General features: G+C 36.4%; 3 protein-coding genes across 17 annotated transcripts; 2 read left to right on the top strand and 1 right to left on the bottom strand.

Annotated features, from left to right (window-relative positions):
• The first annotated feature begins 573 nt into the window (after positions 1-573).
• Positions 574-3,256, top strand: LOC107268018 (THO complex subunit 4). The gene is made up of 5 exons (XM_015740349.2): positions 574-925; positions 1,293-1,430; positions 1,494-1,641; positions 1,749-1,892; positions 2,324-3,256. Exons 1-5 carry the CDS (start codon positions 719-721, stop codon positions 2,440-2,442), a joined length of 756 nt encoding a protein of 251 aa, XP_015595835.1. The 5' UTR covers positions 574-718; the 3' UTR covers positions 2,443-3,256.
• Positions 3,257-3,688: 432 nt separating this feature from the next.
• LOC107268015 (dual oxidase) lies at positions 3,689-20,950 on the top strand. 13 transcript variants are annotated; one of them, XM_025085235.1, is made up of 25 exons: positions 3,689-4,984; positions 6,097-6,362; positions 6,840-6,977; positions 7,059-7,353; positions 8,235-8,427; positions 8,506-9,305; positions 12,500-12,577; positions 12,992-13,153; positions 13,231-13,418; positions 13,622-13,826; positions 14,296-14,462; positions 14,550-14,786; positions 14,870-15,315; positions 15,400-15,601; positions 16,046-16,372; positions 16,740-16,964; positions 17,520-17,738; positions 18,099-18,302; positions 18,422-18,734; positions 18,837-19,211; positions 19,289-19,506; positions 19,581-20,042; positions 20,160-20,315; positions 20,399-20,527; positions 20,613-20,950. In XM_025085235.1, exons 6-25 carry the CDS (start codon positions 9,209-9,211, stop codon positions 20,739-20,741), a joined length of 4,539 nt encoding a protein of 1,512 aa, XP_024941003.1. In that variant the 5' UTR covers positions 3,689-4,984; positions 6,097-6,362; positions 6,840-6,977; positions 7,059-7,353; positions 8,235-8,427; positions 8,506-9,208; the 3' UTR covers positions 20,742-20,950. The 13 variants fall into 13 exon arrangements, with proteins under 13 accessions (XP_024941003.1, XP_024941002.1, XP_015595824.1 ...); XM_025085234.1 differs by having other exon boundaries at positions 3,689-5,545; positions 6,159-6,362; XM_015740338.2 differs by having other exon boundaries at positions 3,689-5,545.
• A 608-nt stretch (positions 20,951-21,558) lies between these two features.
• Positions 21,559-25,444, bottom strand: LOC107268016 (dual oxidase maturation factor 1). 3 transcript variants are annotated; one of them, XM_015740346.2, is made up of 9 exons: positions 24,999-25,444; positions 24,671-24,897; positions 23,695-23,866; positions 23,482-23,539; positions 23,271-23,405; positions 22,971-23,187; positions 22,675-22,886; positions 22,030-22,225; positions 21,559-21,927 (listed from the first exon to the last, which is right to left on the bottom strand). In XM_015740346.2, the coding sequence occupies exons 3-9, from the start codon at positions 23,857-23,859 to the stop codon at positions 21,759-21,761; spliced, it is 1,152 nt and encodes a 383-aa protein (XP_015595832.1). In that variant the 5' UTR covers positions 23,860-23,866; positions 24,671-24,897; positions 24,999-25,444; the 3' UTR covers positions 21,559-21,758. The 3 variants fall into 3 exon arrangements, with proteins under 3 accessions (XP_015595832.1, XP_015595833.1, XP_015595834.1); XM_015740347.2 differs by having other exon boundaries at positions 24,653-24,897; positions 24,999-25,164; XM_015740348.2 differs by lacking the exons at positions 24,671-24,897; positions 24,999-25,444 and adding an exon at positions 24,162-24,180.
• Between the last annotated feature and the right edge of the window lie 655 nt (positions 25,445-26,099).

The raw sequence follows: 26,099 nt of genomic DNA, 5'->3' as shown, positions 1-26,099 counted from the left end.
TGCCAAATGCAATAAAACGAGTAGGATACAATATTCCCAACAAACGTCCCGTAGAAAAATCCCTAAACCCATCATGTTCATAAACTTGAATATAGATAGAAAAATAATATATGAATTCGAGAGCAAAGGATAGCAACATTGACCAAAGGAATTAACCAATCTCAAATATTCTTTATAAGTAGAAATGTCTATGATTTGTCTATTCCGTTAGATCAGGGTTAACTAAACCGGTTTACGACTGTCGTGTAAACGTAGTCATTGCGACTATTATCAACATTCAACGCACAAAATTTATATTGAGCATATTAAAATTAATTAGAAATAGAATAAAATATGAGAGAATACAAACAGGTAGACTCAGCTTTTCATTATTAAAATGAAACTTTCAGAAAATGAAGTTTATGATTTAATCCCTATTCCAATTACTGTCCCTCCTTGCAGGTACTTAGTTTATGGTTGCGCTAGAGCGCCATTTATTTACCCCCACCAGCAGGTCAGTTAACCAATCACACATTTTTGTCTAGGGATATATTAGTTTTGTCATTACGAAAATGAACGCATCCCGCCTTCGACTGTCTTTCAGTTCTCAAGTTGTTGTGCGCGTGCGTTGGTCGTCTTCGGCTTTTTGTCAACGGTATTAAGGCAGAGTGAGGTTGGTTCGACGAACATCGCGTTGCATTTTGTGGTACATTGAGAGAAAGAAAAGCAATCGTTGTAAATGAAAATGGTTGATAAAATTGAAATGAGTCTCGACGACATAATCAAGCAGAATAAAGGTAATAGAACTCGTGGCGGACCGAGGCGAGGACGCGGAGCCGGGACTTCTCCTCGTCGTGGAATTCGCGGCGCTACGCGAGCAGGAGGCGGCGTCATGCGAGGACGAAATCGAGGCGGCATCACTCGAAGTTCCGCTGCTTACACCAGAGTGAGTGATTTTTCATATATTATTAATATTTAAGGACAAATTTACTATCTTTAGTCTCTTTGGGATTAACACAAGGTTCTAAATGCTTGGTGAAATATTTAGCACGCTTTACAAAAATTTCAAAATGGGCTCCACGTATTGTCGTTAGTTATTTTAATATACACACTTGGTAATGCATTATACCTTGCCCCGCCAGTAATCTGTTTTCTCACAATAATGTGTCTAAAAATTGTTTTAAAAAATGTATTATTGGAATATGACTTAAAGAATGGTTAACTTATTTCCTGTGTTATGATTAATTGAGTTCTTTTTATTACTGTACTTTGTGTAAACAATTTATTTAATATTTTTTCTTATTTGTTTTCAGGGAGATGTAAACAGTGCGTGGAAACATGACATGTTTGATGGAGTCAAAAAAGTTGGCCGTGGTGCCATTGGTGGCACTGGAGTTACCAAACTTCTGGTTTCGAACCTAGACTTTGGTGTCTCAGACTCTGACATTCAGGTAAGAGAAATTTGTGATATATCGCAAGGCATGAAATTTTATTTTGCATTTTCTAATTTGCAGGAACTGTTTAGCGAGTTTGGTCCCCTAAAATCAGCCGCAGTGCATTACGACAGATCGGGCCGTTCTTTGGGCTCTGCAGATGTAATTTTTGAAAGAAGAGCCGATGCAATTAAGGCAATGAAACAATACAATGGAGTACCTCTCGATGGTGAGTTGAAAATGTTGACCAACATAAATAGTTAAAGTATTATGCATTAAAGGTGCATGTAATCCAAGTGTAACAACCGTTATAACTTATGTTTGTATTTTGCATAGGCCGTGAAATGAATATCCAGGTGGCAACGTCGGAAATTCCTGTTCCAACATCAATCCGAGGTGGTTCGAGGATCGGCGGTAACACCTACACACAGCGACCGCAGACACGTTTCCGGGGCACTCGTGGTACCGGTTCTGCCAGAGGTAATTATCGCTACTAAATTTTCTTATCACACACTTTAATGGTGTTAATCTCTTAACATTGAACAATCCGCTAGAATCCTATTCACGAAATTTGTTCGAGTTTCTCAACGTCTTTATGGTATCACCATACAGAAAAAGAAAACTACAATACGTAGATTAACGGGAATGAATAACTGACCTTTTAGCTTTATTTTCCATGCGTTTTTTACGATACTACCTGCAAGAATGATTGGCGTAATTCCAATAGGTGAACTTTTGATTGACCTTTTATTGCGTATAATACGTATAATTAAGGCTTTAAATCCTTTTTATTGAAGTCGTAATTGTACTAAACGCAATTGTTATTTTTATAGAAATTTTAATCGAGGAGTTTGACTATGCACTTTATACAAAGATTATGGTTAACTAATTATTATTGAAATTAATGAAAGGTCGTGGAACGGCTCGACGTGGCGGAGGTCGTGGGAGCGGTAATCGCACCCAGACGAAGACGCCCACGGCAGAGGAATTGGACGCCGAATTGGAAGCTTACGTGAAAGAAGTGAAGTAACGACCTCAGAGCGACTTAAACGAAAAGAAGCGACGCGTTTACTCCCTTACTTTTGAAGAAAAACCAAAAAAAATATATATATACGTAATAAAAAAAGAAAATACGAATAGCCGCGAATTCTTACTTAAAAATCACCTACAATATAGTAAATCGTGTGATACGATATCAAGAGGACAAAGAAAATCAGAATGGAATAATCAATTTCGCGAATCTCCGTGTTTCCGCACGGATAAATCCTTGACAAAGAAAATTTGTTTTTATTAATGGACGTTTACCCGCTAAGTAATAGAAGAACTCATAAAAGTGAAGCGTTGCAAAAGAAATAAAGTTACGAATTAGTTGCTTAGGGACACGACTAGCGTGTAATACAATCTAATAAAAAAAAAAGAGGAAAAAAAGTACATAAACAGAAAATACTTTGAAGTGTGTAGCGTACAGGAATGTTAGTGCTATGAAGAGAGAGAGCGAGAGAGAGAAAGAGAATTCTGCATGAGAGGATGAAAGGGCAACACGAGTAAAAACAGTGAACTAATAATACATTTCCTAGAAATAACTTAGTTACGTCTTTATTTGTTTTTTTTTTGTAATTATGCATACGCCATTAACAAATGCGCGTTACCATGTAACATTTAACAATTCCCCCAACCATTTTGAAAGTTCAGAGTGAGAACATGCATAAAATTACGTTGGGGGGGTGGCATGAATTTGGGAGTGACAAAAAAATGACGGATGTATCAAATTTTTTGTATGTAATGAACCATACTGTGCGTGTGCGACAACACGAACCAACAAATACACCAAGATTCATCTCGAATGGTTGTTGTTTATCAAAGTACGGATATAACGTGCTTGATTGTCCCGACAAAGAAAACACTAGAAACTTAACCACCAGGAATAATACAGTAGCAAGAAATAAATACATAATAGATACTCTTAATTACTCGCATGACACAATAGCGGCGAGGCTTATTGTTAAATCGGGTGGCCGATTGTTCTTTTATAATCTTCGACGTGTTTTAGAGTAAGGCTGTGAAAGAGAGAGAGAGTGAGAATGAGGAAGAATGACAGCATAATGTTTTTTTATAAGACACTAGTCAAAGTGTCAGGCCGTTTTCTTATTTCTTTGGCCTGGCAAATGATTATGTCGTTGCTCAATCAGACAGTAACGATCTCAACGCACAGAGGAGCTACGCAGCTGTACTGCATCCAAGACTGACCAGAACAGAGCTTGGAGAGAAAAACAGACAATGAAGGAAAAATAAAAGATAAAGATAATAAAGAAAAAAAAAAATTTATTTAACTAATAAAAATCCAAATACAATAAGAAAAAGATCTAGTTTTTTTTATTCCCCCACAAGCAAAGATGTTAAGACCATAGAAGTTTTGGTTGTCCTAATTATGAAAATAAATTAGTTCAGCAGTTACGGTAATAAGCAAAATTAATAATTGTTAGAATGTAATCGTTACCTGTTTTAATGATTACATAGAATCATTTTACTACAAAATTACTTATCAGAGACAATGTAAGTTACGACATATGAATAATCTCACATCTTATATTACTAAATTGCGTGGCAGATGAACACGTCTGAACGTGTAAAAGTCTATGAGGATTAGATGCCTGAACATTTTCTTAATAAGCGCAAAAGCTGACTAATGCACAGCCAATTAATTTCTAATGACTCTTGAGAAAAAATGACCGGATCGTTACCCTCGTCGACCTTCACTATATCTGTATGTACGTAATAGGAGGCGTACAGGATGTTTGATATAAGTAATATATATCTGGCAGAAGGTATAAGGTCAGCAGCAGTTGCAACTATAAGGTCAGTTGCACATTGTGCGTATTGCATTCTGTAGTTTCCAGGACTGTCAGTGGTAGCAGAAACGTAGGTCAGCTGGAGGTGTGGCTGGTTCAGGTATCTTTGGAAAGTAAATTGAAAGCAATCGATGAATCACGGTAAAAGTAGCAAGTGTAATCAAAGCGATAGTAAAAGCAAGTAATACTGGGTATACATATGTATATATACACGTATATTCGAATCGTATTTTATCGGATTCGTTATCTGGCAATAAATATTCTATGATTACTCCTACTAAATGTCAATCATTTTAATAGTGGAAGTCATAATTTCTATAAGTCGTACAAGATGATATGTTCTTTATAACTTTTAGGAAAATCGTTATCGCGGCTGATCTATAGAATAATTTTTTCTTAATTTATTTGATGAAAAGGTATAGATTAAGTATTGTTACTCATCAACGAATTCTATTTGGCGTTTGAATAATCTCATAGATTGCTGGGGACTTGTCGATAATTAATATTTAGCTCGATTAATAAATGATTGCCAGTTATTAAGATTGACGTGAGATGACGCCACGCGGGTTATTCTGTTTCTAGTTATAGCGTCGGTACGCTATATATGAAATCTCGAGCAATATCGTGGATACAATAACAGTTGTATATCTTACACAACCTAATATTTCTATTAAACGTTTATTTGACCGCGGGCGATGACCAAAACCTTCACTCACGTCTAAGGTATTTGTAAGAGGTTTTTTGTATTGTGTTAATGTTATTCCGGACCACGAGTATAACCCTGGAATTCCTTGTCGGGACATATGATAAGTGTTACACATGTGTCTATTTTAGATTGATTCTTTGATGATAAGAATTAAGAATTAAATAATTATAACATGTAACTTAATCGAATTGTTATAACAATAATTGTTGTGATATTATTAACGCAGACTTAAAGTAACGTACACTGTTATATGGTGAAATTATTTTCCTTGATATATGATGATTGTTCGGATCGGATTCAGATTACGGAAGATAAACAAGTAGGGGGTAACGTAAAATTATTTAATATAGTGAAGGATAATCGATAAAACGATGTAATGTTGTCGCAATAATTGTGCAACATTCGAAAGCTGCATGGTCGAAGCAGGTTTTGGCGGAGTCAGTGATTCGCGAAACATTATGCGCGCGCAGTGTCAACTTGAAATTACTGTCGGTAAAACCCGGAACCGGATATTACATTTTAAAACTGAAAATATATACCAGTCGATTTATGTTAATATTATACAGTGTGAAAATAAGGTAAGGTATTAAAAAATGAACTTTATGAATACTCAATTAATAAAAATGTTGAAGGACGTCTTATAATTTTTTCCTGGTTAAAACAGTTCCATTTAATAGCTCATTTGAATTCATCGATTAAATCTTTCGGAAAAGATCGATGGACTCGTGGGGTCATGTCTGTTCGAAATAAGATTAATTAAATAATCGAAAGAAGGCTAATTACTCGGGAAATATCACAAGGCCAACCGACAAGAAACCGTGATGCTCATTATGCTACCTTCAAGGAAAATCCCAGAGTCCCTCTTCCTTTTCTGTTTTTCCATCCACGCGTTTCTCCATTTTTTCCCTTCATCTTTTCTATGCTGCTCGCTACAATATCCTGTTTATTTTTTGACTTTATCTTTTAAACAACATCGCACACAATCTGTACCAGACGGAAATCGAACAGGAATATTCGTGGAGAGCGGTACCGTAAGCGGATTTTCAGAATCTATTTCTATTTAGATTCTCTCATATCATTCAGTGTATTCATGGCACTGATGTCATTGATGATCTTTCAATATTCACAGACTGCTTGTAATCTCATCCATCAGGAATTGGTGCATTGTCTTGACCTCCAATGTGTTCTCAGCTCCGTGTTAGACAATATATGTATATATATGTGGATCCGGCTTGGAGAAGTGGAATTTCGCACGTCAATGGTTCACTCGCATTTTATCGCCCTTGAAGGCGGACACATTAGCCTCGTGGAAGTCTGGACTGCGTTCCGTTGACGAGACCGGCAAGATCCAGCATCCGCGTCCAACGTTCTTACCAAAAAAGAAAGGAACTCATGGTATTATATATAATGCATAGTATACATATGCGTAGAACACAACGTGGAAAAAGATCCAAGCTGTTAGCTGATCTGTGAATAAATGAGCCACGTTAACGGCTAATAATATGCAGAGTAAACTCGCAAATGTATTTAGATAAAAATAATCGCGAACATTTAATATCGCTCAGAATTTGACAATATGTTTTTGAGAAAAAATGATATATATATTAGCAAGAAAACTACCGGGTTGCTGTAAATTCACAGAGCAAAGGACAATAATAATGTACTTACTATTCAGTACTTGCAGTCCTTATCCGACTATTATTCGTCAGCATTTTATAATGATTCATAAACGCATTTGATTTATCTATAAATTAATTTCGTTACGTTTAAAGTGATTGTATAATTATAAATTTCCGTATTATGAAAATATGTTTCTTTCGTCTCTTTCTCAGTCTAATAAAGTACAGCCGGTTTTTTATTAATTGTTCATAGGGAACCTTGATGAGCCAAATCTAAAGAAAAGAAATGTAGCAGTTCTTCTCCTATTTCTTCCTGGTATTTCAAGAGACACCTCTTCCCTTGCTGATCCATCTTGTTGTGCAACCATACAGTCCAGTTCTGTGTATACTAGTAAGCGGTATTGACCTAATCTCAAGTTATGTAAGATGGACGCCAAGTTGTAATACTCGTCCTGATTCTATGACTTCACAGGGTATTTCCATGGCGACAGAGTCCACTTCAATGGTGTTCCATTCAAGTCGATTTAATGATGAAATCCATTGAAAGTGAACTTCAGCCAAGTAGTAGGATACTAATGAAATTTACGAAGGCCGTACAAATCAATTGACTCACATCTGAATCAGTGCCAATTGTTAAACTAAAAGATATCCGTGATAAAAAGTATTAGCTGGTCGTGTGCCTGAGTTATATGTATTAATTTGAGGCAACTGAATGGATATATTGTCAAAAGCATCAAACATCTTACTATCAACCTACACACGCTGAGGTGACTCAATGCAGTTTTTAAAATTTCTTCTCAAACTTTTTCTTAATATCAATCTCCCTACATGGTGACAGTGAAATATTTTATATTCATTTGCGTATATACTATAAAATTGAATACAAGCAGTGGGCGTCTTTAAGATTCTTTATATTGTTTAGGCAATGATTCTTCTGCGCTCTAACTCGTTCATTGATCTTGACACTGGCGAGCAACGATGAGTAGCAACTTCTTTGTCTCACAGATCGAACTCACTGACTAATCCTTTCTTAAACTCTAGAAGCCTTCACTCTAAGGATTAATTCACTAGTGAAAGATCCGCCAAGTACGACGCAGCAAGGTCAAGTCGTATAATTAAATATCAATTTTATAGAGTAATTTATGATCTTTTAAATCGTTCAGGAACTTTATTCTAACAATGAATACAGTATGGACCTTCCGTGAACGTATTTAAATCGGATCTTTATGTAAATTCCTCTTATTTTTTGTAATGGGGGGAATATGCAAAATCTACTTTGACCACTAATGCATTAGATAATGTACTTCCATTATCAAATTAACTGAAGAAGTTTCCCTTGAGACTTCATTCGCAAATTGCAATTTCCTTGGCCGATTTATGAGTGCGGTGAGAAACTAGGTCTGTAAGCGCTGAGTGTCGTGCGGACATGAATGAAGTCCAGCGCTTCGAACAAGTTGCTCTTGAAACTTACCATAGTGAGAACACTTTCCTTGACCTGAAACAAGTAGGGCATCCATAGAAACTCAATAGAAATGACTTCGCATTCCGACTTCATTGATCTCTTCCAAAACATAATCGAACCCACGATGATCAAGATTTTTGCTCATCTATTCTGCTAATTCTTATTTAACAAGCCATTAAATTGCAGGAGATGTAAAAAGGAAGACGAACATAACTTTCTGTATGGACCACCAAGGGGGCCATAGCTAGAAAAACGATTGGAAATTATCTAAGACATTTTAGAAAATATACGACGTAGTAACATTCAACAATTTCGTGAAGAAGTCTAATATCATCAGGGTTCTTTAATCTTGTCTAAAGATCATCTTCATCGATGACGGGTAAGTCTTCAACGTAATGGATTCAGTCAATCAGTCAATGTAATACGATTAGGGATTTTATTATAAAAATTATTACAGGAAATTGTGATATGGGGTTGAATGAATTAGGATAGGCCAGGGAAACTAGTCCTGCCGGCTAGGTGACGTCGACCGATTATGAAGCGCGTTTGCAGGAATGAAACAAATAGGCCGGCGACTTTCACCGTTGCTACGCTCTTGGCCCAACGAGTCCCCAGAGTGGGAGACCACAGCGTGTTCTCTGTGTTACCAGGAGTGGGAGTGAGTTGGGGACAACAGGGTAGATATCCTCGAAGTAGTGGAAGCAAGATGGAGATTGAAAATCCACTACTAGTATGGAGAGAGGAGAGTGCCGTGAATGCCGAGAGGAACGAGAGGTGCGATTCCTGCCTCTTTACTTCGAGCAGCAGACCTGCCAGACTTACTTCCACCGGACTTGTTAGACAGTCTCGTGCTACGTGCTTTTTTTATCATACCAAAAGACAAACTAATTTCTATTTAATTTCATAAAGTTTCCCGACGAAAAGATCATCATTTTGTTTCTTGGATCTCTGTGTGAAATAAGAGAGTTTATTGTTCGTGCAACTTTTCTTCAGACCTTCGTCTTCTTGGGGGGTCACAAGAACTTCCCGTGGAAGATTGTGTACCGGAAACTACGTGACCCGTGTGGAACACTTCTAGTCTCAATTATCAAGGATACGGGTACTTCTTCTAAGGACTGTCGGTCGTGATGATTATTTGACTGAGATATGTCGTGCTGACAATGTTAGTGCCAACGTGTTCCTCTGTGCGACATTGCACCATTTTTATCACTTTTATAATACTTTGTCATGGTTGGATTATTCGAGATGTCACAGCCGGTATGTTTATTATTTTAACTGAATAAAATATTATTAAGGTATTGTCATATTTTATTATTAAATTCAGGTGTGAGTTTTGATAACTGCATTCGGGACATGACTTTATTTTTTGTCAGCATACGTCACTTTTCAGTTCTTGGTGTATCCTCTAACCCACTGACAAAACATTAACACTACAGTTTACTACAAGAAATTTTGTTGCCTGACAGCGAAGAGAAGATATTCATTAAGCTCGTGTTTTCGGTTAGCCAGCATTTCGAAACTCCTGAATTCTAATTAAGAGAAAAAAAACTGAACAGTTACTAGAGTTTAATTACATTGAAATCACACACACTCGTACTACGTTACGCACTCTTTCAAGGTCCTTGGAGAGCAAAAGAATATTAAAAAAGGAACCAGTACCATTTTGAAACGGTTATAGACAAACATTAAACGCATGGAATAATAGTGATATCAGCATTCGAATTCTTGACATTCTTCAAGCTATTCATTTTCGAAAAATGTTCGTTTACTATAAAAGTGCCTGTCGTGAAAGGACTGAAAATGTTAAGTGGATTATTGTCATATTACACCAATCAATCTAACACTCCACTGACGTTAATAGTCAGTATGTCGCAACGAGCAATGAAATACAAATATACGTATTCGAATCATTCATAAAAGTTTCAAACAAGCTGTCAACCCCCCGCAGTTAAAAATCATCAGGTCGAAAGGTACATAAATCTTTCATTAGATAAATGGTACCAAAGTCTGCACACGAACAGGATACGAATAGTTCAAAGAGCCACATAAGTAAGTCATAGCTTTTCATTTAAATCCAAGACATCTAATCAGATACTTATACCATTAGCTACATTCACTCATCCCTGAAGATTCTCTGGTGTTGCTGCTTAATAGCGAATTTTTTTGCGATAACTACAACGAGCAACGTTCGTGTACTCCAAGTAATAGACGCGGAATAAGGTCGTTGCTCCATTCTCTCATAATCTCATGGCACTTGTATTCCTCGAGGGAGCTTCTCATGAAAAAATACAGCCACTTGATGTCAGGAAAAAACTCTTTTTCTTAAAAAGGATAAATATTTTGTCAAGATATACAGTAAAAACGTATTGAGGTATCATCTCAGCTTTATTTTAGAGCATGGTTCTGTATGTCTGTAGTATCTTTCTATTTACATAAAAACCGATATTCAATTACTATTTCATTTCTTATAATCACTATGAAGTTTTCAGTACTTTGGTAATAGCATATGACCTTGTTATACGTAACGCTAGATGCAAGAAGAAAAAATGTACTTGATTCTGCAGAGACACAAAGAGTTTACTGTCTGGAACAAGAAGGACCAGTGGGCTTCCTAGTTTCTTAATATTCAATACACGAAAATAAAAGTGTTAAAGATTTCTTTAAACTTCTCCATTAGTACTTTAGCCATGTTAATTCTGGTGTCAAATTTCTTTTTACTCGACAAGAAATCGCGCTTAAAAGCGCAGTTGTTAGTTAATTGATTACAAGTTTGAAATTACTCCGGATTGCACAAACCATTACAAGCAGCAGACGTTTTGTCATCTTTGCATAATACCAAAGTAGAGTGTGCAACGTACAGGACAGGGATACTTACCACTATCTCAGTAGCGTAGCGAGGAAAAGATGTAATTAAAAAATGAGTAACAGAAATTTCTTCAGGAATAATTCGATCGCTTTGGACTTCTTCTGGTGCTCCATGCATCCGGTGCTGATTGACCTCGAGAATTTTTGTTTCAATGTGAGCGTAGTTAAATATCAAGGCTAATTAATGTCTAGCCGAATAAAATCGTCTGTCAATTAGCAACAATGATAATATTCGAAAAGTTGACATTTATTCAAGTAAGAATTTAAAAGTGGCACATATGTATGGTCGCCCGCATATTATATCTATAAGGATGCGTAACAGGAACTGTATAATGATTGTAAAGCCGTATTAAAAAAAAAGAATTGAGCCCGGTTACGAAACATAGTGCAATGTCATTTTAAACAATTAACAACAATGTAATCAATGCTGCTGCATATATAACACTGTCATATTTTCAACGCAAACATCACGTACAGAGGCGAGCTTAAGAATGTTTTAAACAGAGTCTCACTTAATCTGTTTTTATGGCTGTTAACGGCTTTAAAAGCGACTTCGTTAATGTAGTTACAGTAATAGATCTCCGGTGTGAATACAGTCCGTTGCATACAAGCACATAATTTATTGTATCCGCGTGCTGTAAATACAATGGACTACCAAGCAAGCGGAATGATACAAATATTTATGTAATTTACAAAAATGAATTCTGTATCATTATGGTCACTAAATTATAAGCCGATAACGACTGTTTAATCAAATTACTTTAATGAATGCTGAACGTAGCTATTAATTTTCAAAATCCTATTCAGTTATAATTTTCCAAGAACACTTAAGTCACTGAATAATTTCTTTAACGTAACTGGAATCTTCCATTCCTTCTTAACGACATGCACTAACTGTATAGTCATAGTCATTATTACGTTTGGTTACGTGTTTATTGTCTGTTACATGTATCAGGACTATACGAAATTTAGGCGATCCTGGGTAAACGTGATGTTTTAATTGGTGAAAGTTTGGCATGTCATTTTGTATTGCGATAACTACTAGTGCGTGTAAGGAGAGCAAAGAAAGAAACAAAAATAAGTAACAGCAGTTGATTCGCACCTGTCGTAATGTATGTCGTGATTAATTGTTTTGGCATACCCACGTTACCAAACATGATTCTATTTCGTGTATGGTCACGCGTGTGGAATCATTGGCATATAGAAGATATATAGTACATGAACAAGTACATGTTAAATAGTATGGTGTTATATATGGTGACGTATAACCGCGGTATAGACGAAGATTATAATAGACAGGATTCGATCGAAGGTAGAGACATTACCGGGAATTAGATTAGCTGGATAAATAAATGAAGAAACGTATGGCTACTCAATTACGTACTGATAGGATAGGAGAACGAGATAAGTCATCTGCGGACATACGATCTTGACTGAGATCATAATTAATTAACACTTGAGATAATTAATCTTGTATCACTACTGGATGATATCCTGGTATATCGCATATGTATTAAATAGCATACTTAATTTATTGTTTCTATTATTATTTTTTTAATTAATCAACTTTTTTCTGTGATTTCTAGAGCAATTCCATTTTACGGAGAAACAGAGATACGATGGATGGTATAACAATTTGGCGCATCCGGATTGGGGTTCGGTTGGCAAGTATTTTACTTTTTATTGTCACGTAGAGTTATTATTTTTTTTTAAATAAGGATCTGATTCAAAATGTTAGTAATTGCTTATTAAAAGTCTTGTTGGAAAAAAATTTCATCAATTTTCATTAAGTGGATCAAGGTAGGGAGAGAGAGAGGAGTTTGGTACTTTTAAATATGGACGAATCTGTCAACCTTGATTTCTTAGCAATACAAATTCTGAGAGATAATTATCTGTGATATATTTGTTAACTGTAGGGCAATTCATTGTGTCGAGTAATTCTTGAATAGAACTTTTAATTAATATTTCAATAACAGGACAGCTTATTTTTCTTTTACTGACAATGACATGATGTTGCGGTTCGTTTAATGAATTCATTGTTTATTAAAATATATAATTAATAACTTTTATATCTGTAGACAGCAGGCTGATACGAAAAGTTCCTGCTGCTTATTCCGATGGAGTATACATGATGGCTGGTCAAGACAGACCATCTCCTAGAAAACTCAGTGATCTTTTTATGCAAGGAGATGATGGAATGCCCTCGACAAAAAATCATACAGCACTATTCGCATTCTTTGGTAGGTCTCATTATTGCGTAAGAAAGAAATACAGCTACTTGGTCAGTAGTCATTACAATCGAATTTCATTTCATCAGGTCAAATGGTCACTTCAGAAATAATAATGGCAAGTGAGAGCGGCTGTCCAATTGAATTCCATCGGATCGAAGTTGAGAAATGTGATCCTGTTTTCGACAAGCATTGCCAGGGGAATAAATACATTCCATTTTTGAGAGCCGATTACGATAGGCGAACAGGACGCAGTCCTAACAGTCCACGCGAACAGGTAACTCAATGGTTCGCTGTTTATTGATAAGAAATTCAATTAATTTTTCATGTCTCAATTATCTTGTTACTTGAATATGAGACTATCTGGAATTTGATTAGCTATGCACAAAGGATATCTCAGTAGGAGATTTATTTATTCATTGACATATCCAATACCTTGGGAAACATATGGAAAATAGCTGTGAGCACGTGAGGTTGCAGATAAACAAAGTGACAAGCTGGATAGACGGAAGTTTCATCTATTCGAGTAGTGAAGCCTGGACCAATACGATGAGATCATTCAAGAATGGCAGCTTCCTGACGGAACCAAGTAAAAAGTTTCCGGTGAGGAATACCATGCGCGCACCTCTCTTCAATCATGCTGTACCAAATGTTATGCGGATGCTGAATCCGGAGCGACTTTATCGTAAGCAGTATAGATTACAATGAAATTTGTGATATAGGAAAAGTAAGAGGGTGGCGGTTATATAATAAGGAGAATAATAAATGAAAAAAAGTGGAACGGGCCATTTTTTTAACAATGGACACCTGACAGGACCCCATTGTGCTGTCGCTTGGCATCTGTCAGGCGGCTGCTGTATAACGCTTCGGGGCCAGGTGCAATATCTGATGTACCTACTTTAAAGTCCTTCAAGATATTCAATGTCATTCTGGATTTCTCATTGTTCTGTCTTCAGTCTATTATGCTTATTAACCACTGCAAAGTTAACACTGTTATGCTATAATGTTGTATCGATTTACTGGTAACTTGTTAACAATAGTCGTGTTAAAAGCTTCTGATTGCGAAATTGATCGTTTGTTAAAATTTAAGTCTAAAGAGAATTCTGGCAATAAGAATTTTATTGAGTACTAATATCCACTGTAATTGTTGGTAGTGCTCGGTGATCCAAGATCTAATCAGCATCCGCCGTTGTTGGCTTTTGGAATTCTCTTTTACAAGTGGCACAATGTTATTGCTACTAGAGTTCAGCGACAACATCCTGACATGTCAGATGAAGAAATCTTTCAGAGAGCTCGTCGAATTGTCGTTGGAACGCTTCAGGTGGATAAACAAAAAATCCTTGGATAATTAATTTTAAGGTAGAAAAAAGTTATTGAATTTTAAGAAAGATTATTCCTTTTTTTTTAGAATATCATTATGTACGAATACCTGCCTACGCTTCTTGGTAAAGAACTTCCGGGATATTCAGGATACAAACCTGATCTGCACCCAGGAATTAGTCATATATTTCAAAGCGCTGCATTTCGATTCGGTCACACCTTAATACCTCCAGGAATTTATCGACGCGATGAAAATTGTATATTTCGAAAAACCAATATGGGCGAACCGGCCATTCGACTTTGTGCTACCTGGTGGGATTCTAGCGTAAGTAGCTCGAATATATATTTTACTATTTTCTTGGTATTTCGAGTAATTACAGTGTTTTTCTCTCTGCTCTCTTCTTATAGGAAATACTTGCTAACAGTACTATCGAGGAACTGCTAATGGGTATGACGTCCCAGCTTGCTGAGAAGGAAGACAATCTTCTGTGTTCTGATATCAGAAATAATTTATTTGGTCCTATGGAATTTTCACGACGTGATCTTGGAGCATTGAACATCATGAGAGGTCGAGACAATGGATTACCCGATTACAATACAGCTAGAGCACACTTTAAATTACCACGTCGTAAAACCTGGAATGAAATAAATCCTGCACTATTCAATAAGAATCCTGAACTTTTGAGAACATTTATGGAAATTTATTCGAACAATCTCAACAACATTGACATTTATGTCGGAGGCATGTTGGAATCCACTGATGGTCCTGGTGAACTTTTTACGGCTGTGATAGAAGATCAATTTTTGAGATTACGCGATTCTGACAGATTTTGGTTTGAGAACGAAGGAAACGGGTAAGGGAACATTTTTTATGTTATACAGAAAAAAATTATTCCCATGAATTTCTTGTATTGAAACTATCTTTGTTTGCCGTCTAGAATATTCACAAAGAATGAAATTGAAGAAATTCGGAAGGTTTCTCTATGGGATATTATAACGAACACAACAAATATTCCTTCTTACACGATACAGAAACATGTATTTGTATGGTCGGAGGATGATCCTTGTCCTCAACCGTTTCAATTAAATTCATCAATGTTGGAATCGTGTATGCCATTACATCGTTACGATTACTTCGAGGTGAGTTAACGTTACTCAATTAGCAGTGCTTTCGGCTCTATAAGTAAAATTTACATCACTCGTAAAAGTCATGAGTCATATCCCTAGTATAATTAAATCCTCTTATGAAAGGCCAACCCAATTAATTAGTATTCCAACAGAAACCGTCAAGTAACCAGACCGTTTCGAAGTAATTTTCTACCATGAAAACTTATTTTTTTTTTACTTTAATTCCCCTTGACTAAGTTACACATAATTGCACCACCTATCATGTGTGCAACACAGGAAAATTTCTCAACTTGGCCCACTCCCGTTTAACCACTTTCTGGCAATGCTCTGTACTTGCTTAACAGGTTACGTTAATTGGAATCTCATCAACTCATTCACACGTCTAATTAGTGTTAAAAAATTTATGTAAAAATAGGATGCATAAGTTTCGGAATAATAAGTCTTTATATTTTTCAGGGTAGCGAACTCGTGTACATTTATGCTTGCATTTTCCTGGGCTTTATTCCAATACTCTGTGCTGGCGTCGGATATGGTTTGGTAAAATTACAAAACCGACGTAGGCGTCGCTTGAAAATTCTCCAGGAAGCAATACAGAAGCGGAACGACGGTCGTATCTGTGTTGATAAAATGATTGTGAGAGAATGGCTCCATGCTAATTATAGGAGGCTCGTTAAGGTCAAGTTCGGACCTGAGACGGCATTACACATAGTTAATCGTAAAGGAGAAAAACTTCGTAGTTTTGATTTCAATAATGTAAATTCCATCACCATGGAAGAATCTCAGGTAACTTTTTTTTTATTTCGCATGAAAATTTCAATCAGGTGATTTTGACATTTGAGCAATAGATGGACTCATGGTAAATTTCCGTTGTATATCACTCACGTGAAAGCAGTTTTTTTAATGCTTCAAGTTTTAATATCTCATTAATATTCCAAGGATTAATATTATTCGGCTTGTGCAAAAGTCTCTTGTCAAGATTCAATGTTTGAATCAAACTGAGATCAGAATCACTAGAAGGAACTCCTCGATAGGGTGTTCGGTTATCTCTCTGGTTGTATCAATATCAAAAGCTTATTGAAAGTAACTTAGGTTGCTTGTTTTGGATGTTTGATCAAGGATCAAGGACTCGAAGACGCAAATGTGATTTCAGGAAAGCGAGAGCGGTCATCGTAAGCCGCTCGTCCTCCTGCGAATTCCACGGGATTACGATCTCGTCCTTGAACTGGATTCATTGGGCTCGCGTAGAAAGTTCATTACGAAATTGGAGGCATTTTTAACCTCGCATAAGAAGCACTTCACGCTCATACAGACCAACCGTGACATTATGCTTGCCAAGGCGGAAACAAAGGAGCGTCGGCAGAAAAAGCTCGAACAGGTGAAACCATTTTTTAATTTCAACGCATGATATGTATATGGTAAAAATTATAGTACTTGACATAAGCAAGTATTTTCAAGAGAAGTTTATATGAAGAATTTTGCCTTAGTGTTTTTTCAAGAATCAAACGTATCCTCTGGTATTTACCTAGATAAAAAAATAGCTTCTATGCACATTGTCGATGATAGTGAATTAACCACCACGTGATAAGACTGTGTGGAATGGAAGATGGTAATTCCTACGTATGTGGGTCGCTCGCAAGTTTCAACGACTTTCTAATTGTTAGAATTTACGAGTCGCTGTCCCTCTCGTTACTTGAAGACGATTCAAGGCCAGTTACTCACGTGGAATGGGAATCGTACAATTAACCATACGACTTTCTTAACTTTCAATGTACAGCTGATGCACTTATACATATATATCGGCACGACCTATTCACCTGGAATTTTTCACGGTTCATTGTTTTCTTCAAGCCGTTTCTCGGGAAGAATGGAGATTGAAGAACTTTGGAGATAGTTTTAAATAAGCTTTGTTTTCTTTTTTTTTTCATTTAAGTTCTTCCGGGAAGCATATGCTTTGACTTTTGGCCTAAGACCTGGAGAACGTAGAAGAAGATCAGACGATAGTGATAGCGGCGAAGTTGTCACTGTGATGAGAACTTCACTTTCAAAAAGTGAATTTGCTAGTGCTTTGGGTATGAGACCTGATGCTGTGTTCGTGAAAAAGATGTTTAATATCGTGGACAAGGATGGGGATGGCCGTATATCCTTTCAGGTAAATTATTTCATTTGATTCGTTACATGCAATTCTCTGCTCGTAAATCTACGTCAATGAGCAGTGCTGAGTAATCGAGTCTAACGAGGCACGTTATATCGATTCTGAACAAAGAAGCTTTTTAGTAAATCTATAAAAAAATATGCTTTGTAAGCACATTTAATAAATGCCTTCAGTGTGCGATGAATTTGAAAGTGTTATGCTTTGCTGTGTATAATAATGCGCTCTTGAGATCATAGAAAAAAAATTATGTACTGTCGACAGTTTCAAAAAATTCCCATTAATCGTGGAGGTTCACTTTCTAATGTCTTTTCTATTTGATTATTATCTGTTCCTCAAATAGTGAATATTTTCTTTTAGGAATTTCTGGATACTGTCCTGCTATTCTCCAGAGGCAAGACTGAAGATAAACTTCGCATTATATTTGACATGTGTGACAAGGACAGTAATGGCGTCATAGACAAAGAGGAATTATCCGAGATGCTAAGATCTCTGGTAGAAATTGCCAGAACTACTAGTCTCTCCGATGATCATGTTACAGAATTGATCGACGGCATGTTCCAGGTTTGTAATGATTGCTTCTAAGAATCTTTGAAAATCATATTATATGTATAAGCTACCAATAATTGTATTGAAGTTACAATCAAGTTTATAGAATGACACATTGAACCATATTTCTTCAGGATGCTGGACTCGAGAGAAAGGACTATCTGACGTATAATGATTTTAAATTAATGATGAAAGAGTACAAGGGAGACTTTGTGGCTATAGGCTTAGATTGTAAAGGAGCCAAACAAAATTTCTTAGACACTTCTACGAATGTCGCAAGAATGACAAGTTTCCACATCGATCAACTTCCGCCGGAAACATCAAAAAGCTGGGCACAGAAGCAATGGGATGGGATGTCTACGTTTTTGGAAGAAAATCGTCAGAACATCTTTTACTTATTTATTTTCTACGTCATCACCATTGCTCTCTTCGTTGAAAGATTTATACGTAAGAAGGATCACTTTAAAAATTACTTCATAATCAAGCTAATATCTTTCCAACGTTGTATTCTAAATCAATGGACGGTAAATGAATCTGATTCTATTTCAGATTATTCCTTCATGGCTGAGCATACAGATTTGAGGCATATAATGGGCGTTGGTATAGCAATAACAAGAGGATCAGCAGCAGCTCTCTCATTTTGCTATAGTCTGTTACTACTCACAATGTCTAGAAACTTATTGACTAAGCTCAAAGAGTTTTCTATTCAGCAATACATTCCTCTCGACTCTCACATTCAATTTCACAAAATTGCTGCATGTACCGCCTTGTTCTTCAGCGTTTTACATACTGTCGGACACATTGTAAATTTTTATCACGTCTCGACCCAGCCTATTACTCATCTAAGATGTTTGACCAGCGAAGTCAGTTTTCCCAGCGATGCTCGTCCAACCATCTCTTTTTGGCTGTTCAGAACCGTTACGGGTAACTAATCCTTTGCTCATGATAAAAAAAAACCAATTCAATCAGCTCTCATCACATTTGATATACTATTATTTTAGGACTTACTGGAATTCTATTGTTTATTGTAATGACAATAATATTTGTCTTTGCTCATCCAACAATAAGACAGAAAGCATACAAATTCTTCTGGAAAACACACAGTTTATACGTACTTTTGTATGCGTTGTCTCTGATTCACGGATTGGCACGACTAACCGGAGCACCAAGATTTTGGATGTTCTTTATTGGTCCAGCTATCATTTATGCCCTTGATAAGGTAATAGAAGCAATCATATGCAGTTACTTGTATTCGTTATAAGAATTTTGTCTCAATGAACATTTTTTGTACAGGTCGTAAGTCTCAGAACGAAATACATGGCCCTTGACATTATAGAAACAGAACTTCTGCCATCGGATGTGATAAAGATAAAGTTTTACCGTCCGCCAAATTTAAAATATTTATCTGGCCAATGGGTGCGATTATCGTGCACAGCTTTTCGTTCAAATGAATTCCATTCGTTTACCTTAACATCTGCACCGCATGAGAATTTCCTCTCGTGTCATATAAAAGCTCAAGGACCCTGGACGTGGAAGCTGAGGAACTACTTTGACCCATGTAACTTTAACCCCGAGGACGAACATCCAAAAATTCAGATAGAGGGTCCATTTGGTGGTGGAAATCAGGACTGGTACAAATTCGAGGTGGCCGTTATGGTTGGCGGTGGTATCGGCGTTACACCCTACGCTTCCATGCTCAATGATTTAGTATTTGGTACATCGACCAACAGATATTCTGGAGTTGCTTGTAAAAAGGTAAAATTAAAATTTCAAAACTAGCTTTCTCACCACTTGTTGCCTCAAGCTCGGAATGAAATTTTGAATATCTTGTTTCTGTATCAGTTATGTATTTCTTCAATTCCTGATATATAGGTATACTTCTTATGGATATGTCCATCTCACAAACACTTCGAATGGTTTATTGATGTACTGAGAGATGTGGAGAGAAAAGATGTTACTGATGTTTTAGAAATACATATCTTCATTACGCAATTCTTTCATAAATTTGATCTCCGCACTACTATGCTCGTGAGTATCATCATTATTTTGCAATATACAAATATTTATATATATTTCATGATTGTTGCATTCTTGATCACTTTTCCTTCCAGTATATCTGTGAGAATCACTTCCAACGGTTATCCAAGAAGAGTATCTTCACAGGACTCAGAGCTATAAATCACTTTGGTCGACCTGACATGACCTCATTTCTCAAGTTTGTTCAGAAGAAGCACAGCTATGTTAGTATAAATAGGATTTCGATATTTCTCAACTGGTTTATTGCTCAATGAAACTCTTTTAAATTGTTTTCATTATTTATAACAGGTTAGCAAAATAGGAGTATTCAGCTGTGGCCCGAGGCCTCTAACCAAGAGCGTAATGTCGGCATGCGACGAGGTTAACAAAGGTCGACGACTTCCGTACTTCATTCATCATTTCGAGAATTTCGGTTAACCTCAGTTTGGGAATACTAGTAATTCTAGGTTCTCTTAAAAATTCAATAAATGTACATATATTGTAAGAATGCGAGCGTGCGTATGTGATGTATATTTTATAATTTATGAGTATATTCTTATTTAATGCGAGATGACTATTACGATCGTAATACGTATCAGAGACTAGTAACTTATTAGATTTAAAAAATAAATTCTTATTTATCGATACAACGTTTCATTTCCTGTACCATGGAGCGCAATCAGAAACGAATTTGGTAGCATAGACAAAATTCGTATATAGGCATCCGTTGAATAATTCATAATGACCCCTAATTTTAACCGCAAGCAGATTTTAGCGCTCTTAAATTCTTCGCATATACGTCACAGAGGAATTACCACATAAAAAATCGTGTCCTGTTACAATTGCTGCGAGAGAGGAGAGCGAAGGTTCCACCGCCATCAATACTTATTGACCTTGACGAGTTCGATGACCGGGAATAAATCTGGTGTCTCACTAACAAATTATTCACGGTTTATTCGTCAATGATGTGAACGGAGTAAACAGGCTCAGGGTCGAATCAAAAGATTATTTATTTGATTCTTCCGGTTAGAATTTCTGAAGTGATCCTGTACCACGACACGAACGATATTTATCAGATAAATCTTTTAAAATGTTACTTGTTTATCCACTCGGTACAAATAACATAAATTACTAATTTTTACCGCCAGTTGGTAGCCTAAGGAATATCATAGAATTGATATGCTACTAAAAGACAATTTATTAAATATTTATCTAAAATACATGGAATAATGCTGCTTAAAAAAATGTTTCGTGATATTAATATTAAATTCGTCAAAATAAATCGTGCCGAATAATTAGGAATGTATTGCCAAAGTGCAATGCACATGATATCGATGGAATGCATTAAATACATGAACTTTACATTTAATTACGAGTAGTCAAAGTATTTCAACTCTACGTACGACATTAAGTGTTCAATACGACCTTAAATCAATAATGGAGACTATCATAATTTCAATTAATAGTTCTTCGTGGAGTTGGTGGGAAAGGATAAGACCAATTACTCTTGTTTGACTCATTGGTAATCTCGTGTTGAAATTCTGAAGGTTCCTGCGAGACGTATCCTTGATTGATGACGCCTTGACGATCCTCCTTCTCAGCAACCAATTTCGACGACAATTGCCTGTTCACAGAAAAGTTCAATTATTTGTCAATAAAAATAAATAAGAACTATTGGAATCCATAGATATATATATTAAATCAATCTTTCAAAACTATGACCTACCTTATAATCCGGTCACCAAAAGCATCCTCGATCTTAGGTAACCTGCGCCTTGTATTTCTCGTATCAAAACTTTCCTCGATGATGACGTGTCTATCATATGGTGTGTCGTAATCGACCTCCAGGATGGTTGAGAACTGATGTGGGAAGATTAGGTCTATGGCCGTGATGATCATTCCAGTGAATAAGCAGCCGATGCCTGCAATAAAGAAAGTTCAATAGCAACGACAATAAAAAGATATGGTACATGAATCCTACTGATTAGAAATTGAATAATAAATGGCATATAAGAAAATCAATAACGAAACCGTAAATACCCAGACTGTGTAATGTAACGGTAAGAATTCTCGCGCCGCCTACTCTTTGAGCAAACCGGTAGTTTTAGCTGAGCGGTTTCCATTATGTAACCGTATTTACATATTGCCATCATCCAGTTCTTAACAAGGAGAATGCTCTTTAAAATTAAGGAATCGCATGATCCCATTATTGACGAGCACACAGTTCTCTGAATTATTCAAAATAAGTTATGAAATTTAAATTAAAGCCATTAGCCCCGTAGTGACTAATTTTGTAAATTTGTTTTTAATTAAAACTTTTAAATAAACAGAAATTATTGATCTACGTTCGTACCACAATAAAGAAACTTACCAGCAGCAAGCACCAGCCAATAATTCCATCCAAAATTAAATATAAGAATGGAACCATCGACATGGGCAACTAGTGGATCGCATGGTAGAAGTGACCAGTACGTAAGATCAGTAAGGAGCATACAAAGTCCAGTAAAAACCATACTATATGCTCCATATCTAGGTACAACCATAAGCAGAAGATTCATCATGAACCAAGAAGCCAGAGAGGTCCTAAATATAAAAGTAAAATTAGTATTGAATGTTAAATAGAAAAAGCGTATCAAATCCTATGATATAATATAGCCATTGATTTACCAAAGCATTATAGAAGCGTAATAACCAGCTTCGCGATATTTGCTACCCCAAGAGAATCCTTCCTGATGAAGGCTGAAGTACTCCGCCACGGAAAGTATTGGAAAAGGTGCTCCGCGATACAATGCTTCCTTGAAGGAAGTCGACATCTCGTTAGGACTTCTCCACCAGAATCTCTCGTTGAATTCAACATCGTTCAACTCGTCGTATCCTGGCAATACTGAAAAAAACGATTGCTCAATACGAGACAGATTCTGATTTGATCTCACTGATGCATAAGTCAGCTTTGCTGTTTGATTTTACCTCTATAGGTGATATTGATGTGCATCAGACCGATAAATCCGCCAATTTCGGCCGTCATTCGTTGCTTAGAAAAGGCACTGTAGGAACTTACGACTGTTGTGGAGGCCGTATGCCATGTCGAGCCATATTGAGCAACTACAGAGGCATATCGTAGATATTATGCAATGTATCCAGTAATTTACATTGCTGTAAGAGACAGCGGTTTACGAACCTTGAATCGTCGTACCCACGAACATACTAAGTGTAACAGTCAAGAACGTCGTTAATTTCTGCAAAAATATTGTCATTAAAACAACGAATACATATTAGAGTTTTGTATAATTGATTATCATCGAAAGAACCTAGTGCGAATGGTATATTTTGCATGGACCAATTTCCACTTCTTTTTTTGGCTAATAATTTATTGTGGAACTTTTAAATATACCTGCTTGCGTATCCCTGGGAATATTATTATAAAGGCTGTATATATTGTGCAGAATATCACGAATATCGTGATAAGCTGCACATCCCCAGTAACTGGTGTTCTGTTGCTGTAGCTGTACAAGGTCGGACCGCCATCATTGCGAAAAGCATCGAACCATCCCCTCATTTTTTATCTGAAATAATCAAAAATATAATAATTAGTCTATGACGCACAGCTGATTAATGCGTACGTAAATATCTTTTTAAATAAGTTCAGTATTACTTGCTTGAACAGCTTTATATTTATGAAACAATGAAATTGAAAAACAATTGAAATCAAAGAGTAAAATATTTTGTTAATTATACAACATATATAGTATAAAGTTCCGGATGCTTGATACATCCGCCTTATTTAATATATTCTCTAGATCGATATCACTGGTGCCTTCGTATCCGGTATTATTTTTTTATATATTAGTAAAGGTATACAATATCCAGGTAGAATTCACTGCAGTGAACTTCTTTGTGAACGAGCGTTACGGTACAGAAATTACGGCTGTTATCGTACAACAATACTAAACACGATGAGACGTTCTATTTGAATAACGAGAGTGAAAACAGTTCCTGGAATATATTCCCACGAAAACAAGTACCAACAAAGAGTCACTCTCGATTATACAATCTTACAAAAAATCACATTGCAGACAATTAATCGTCTGGAGACACGTGAGTGCAAAAAATACACAATAAGTCTAGTGTTACTTGAACATAATAAATGATCGTTCCCGTAAAACTTAAATATAAAAGTTTAAAGCTCAAGTTCAACAGTTTGCATTGTCCTTCACTGCACTTTTTTTAGAAAAAGGGAAATAAGAATTGCAAAAATACGTTAATCTTCTCATCAATCACACGAATAAATAACGATCGAAAGCAATTAATCCACGTGATAAAATTGGAGCAGAGTCCATTGATGTAATTACAAAGAGAGCGAACAGTACTTCGCTATAACCACGTCCCAGGAATCCGGATGCAGGTGCATGTCGATTTTTTGTCTTCACGATGGTAAATCGTCCGTGTTCTTTTAGCTGTATCCTCGCACATGCACGAATGCACCTGCAACGTTGGAACGGACGCAATGAGTCTCCTCGAGAAGTAGCTCAAAGACTGGCTCAAGTAGGTTAACAGGTTTCCAGTTGAAAGTGGCCTCCGCCGTCGTGGAGCGATCCTGGAAGGTGGAAGTTAAACGAAGGTTGGTGGGAGAACGAAGTTGGTATACCGGTGGGAGAGACTTACGTCTCTCTCAAATGGATACAATTTTTCACTCACGTTCCATCTCCTTCTCCTTCTAAGCTGGTGAATGCCAGGAATTATAACCATACTGGCCAATAGTTGCAGCTCTATTCTTCTCAAAGCCATTGTCACTAGTACTTTATGAGTATTTCTTTCTTTTATAGCTATTTACTATATACATCCAACTATTTAGAACAATTGTCTACTTTATTACTACTTTTCAGGGTCCGCTAGTCACTCCTCATTTAATCCATGAAAAAAAATCTATAAGACTATTCACTATCACTCTATAGTAATATTAGCTTGAAATTATCTTATGAATCACCCATGATTGTTACTCTGATACAGTTAATCTATTTTGACATTAAGAATCAATCCTAAGTTTCCTCAGAACATCGCCCACGGTATTGCAATAGGCAAGAGGATAATGGGACAATAGAACGGTTTTGATATACCGCAATTGTGATCGTCATGGCATTGTGATATTGAAAGTACAAGTAAGAATGAATATAAGAGGAACTAATGTCAAAGAACCGCAATGCGTTATTAGATTATTTACAGTAAAGAGGCTTAAGAGATAATGTATAAAATAGTACAGCATGCTCAATGCGGAATTAACGGATTATTTATTGTCGTGTCACTGTTAAAAAGTATGCAAGTGAACTCCGTGACAGTAATGTCAAGACTCACTTTCATTCTAAAATTATTTTCACGCACGTAGCCCGGCACCACATTGAATTATTACTTCCTCAACGCTCTTGGATTAAACAAATTAATATTATACAAGGTGTTCGTTATGAAACGCACTGTAGTAACAGCGTTACATTCCTTTTCAAATTCTAATGAATACGTGTATTTTCATTTTTTATTTCATATATGAAAATTTCGAGATAATCAAGGTTAAAGTTGCAGTAATGCGACCAATCAGAACGTGTTTAAACAGAGCGTAGATGACGACGCGAGCCAGCCCGCAAGGCCTGCTTACAGTAGGCCAATAACACTAAGATTATCGTCTCTTGTATCTTACTCAATTGCATGCAGATAAACAGGGACACTACGACGATAATCTTAGTGTTATTGGCCTCCTGTAAGCAGGCCTTGCGGGCTGGCTCGCGACGTCAACTACGCTCCGTTTAA

Source organism: Cephus cinctus, unplaced genomic scaffold (genome assembly GCF_000341935.2).
Source record: "Cephus cinctus unplaced genomic scaffold, Ccin1 Ccin1_scaffold0462, whole genome shotgun sequence".
In the NCBI taxonomy this organism is placed as follows: Eukaryota; Metazoa; Arthropoda; class Insecta; order Hymenoptera; family Cephidae; genus Cephus; species Cephus cinctus.
The sequence above is the reverse complement of the archived record's forward strand: the minus strand, read 5'-3'. Positions and strand labels throughout refer to the sequence as shown.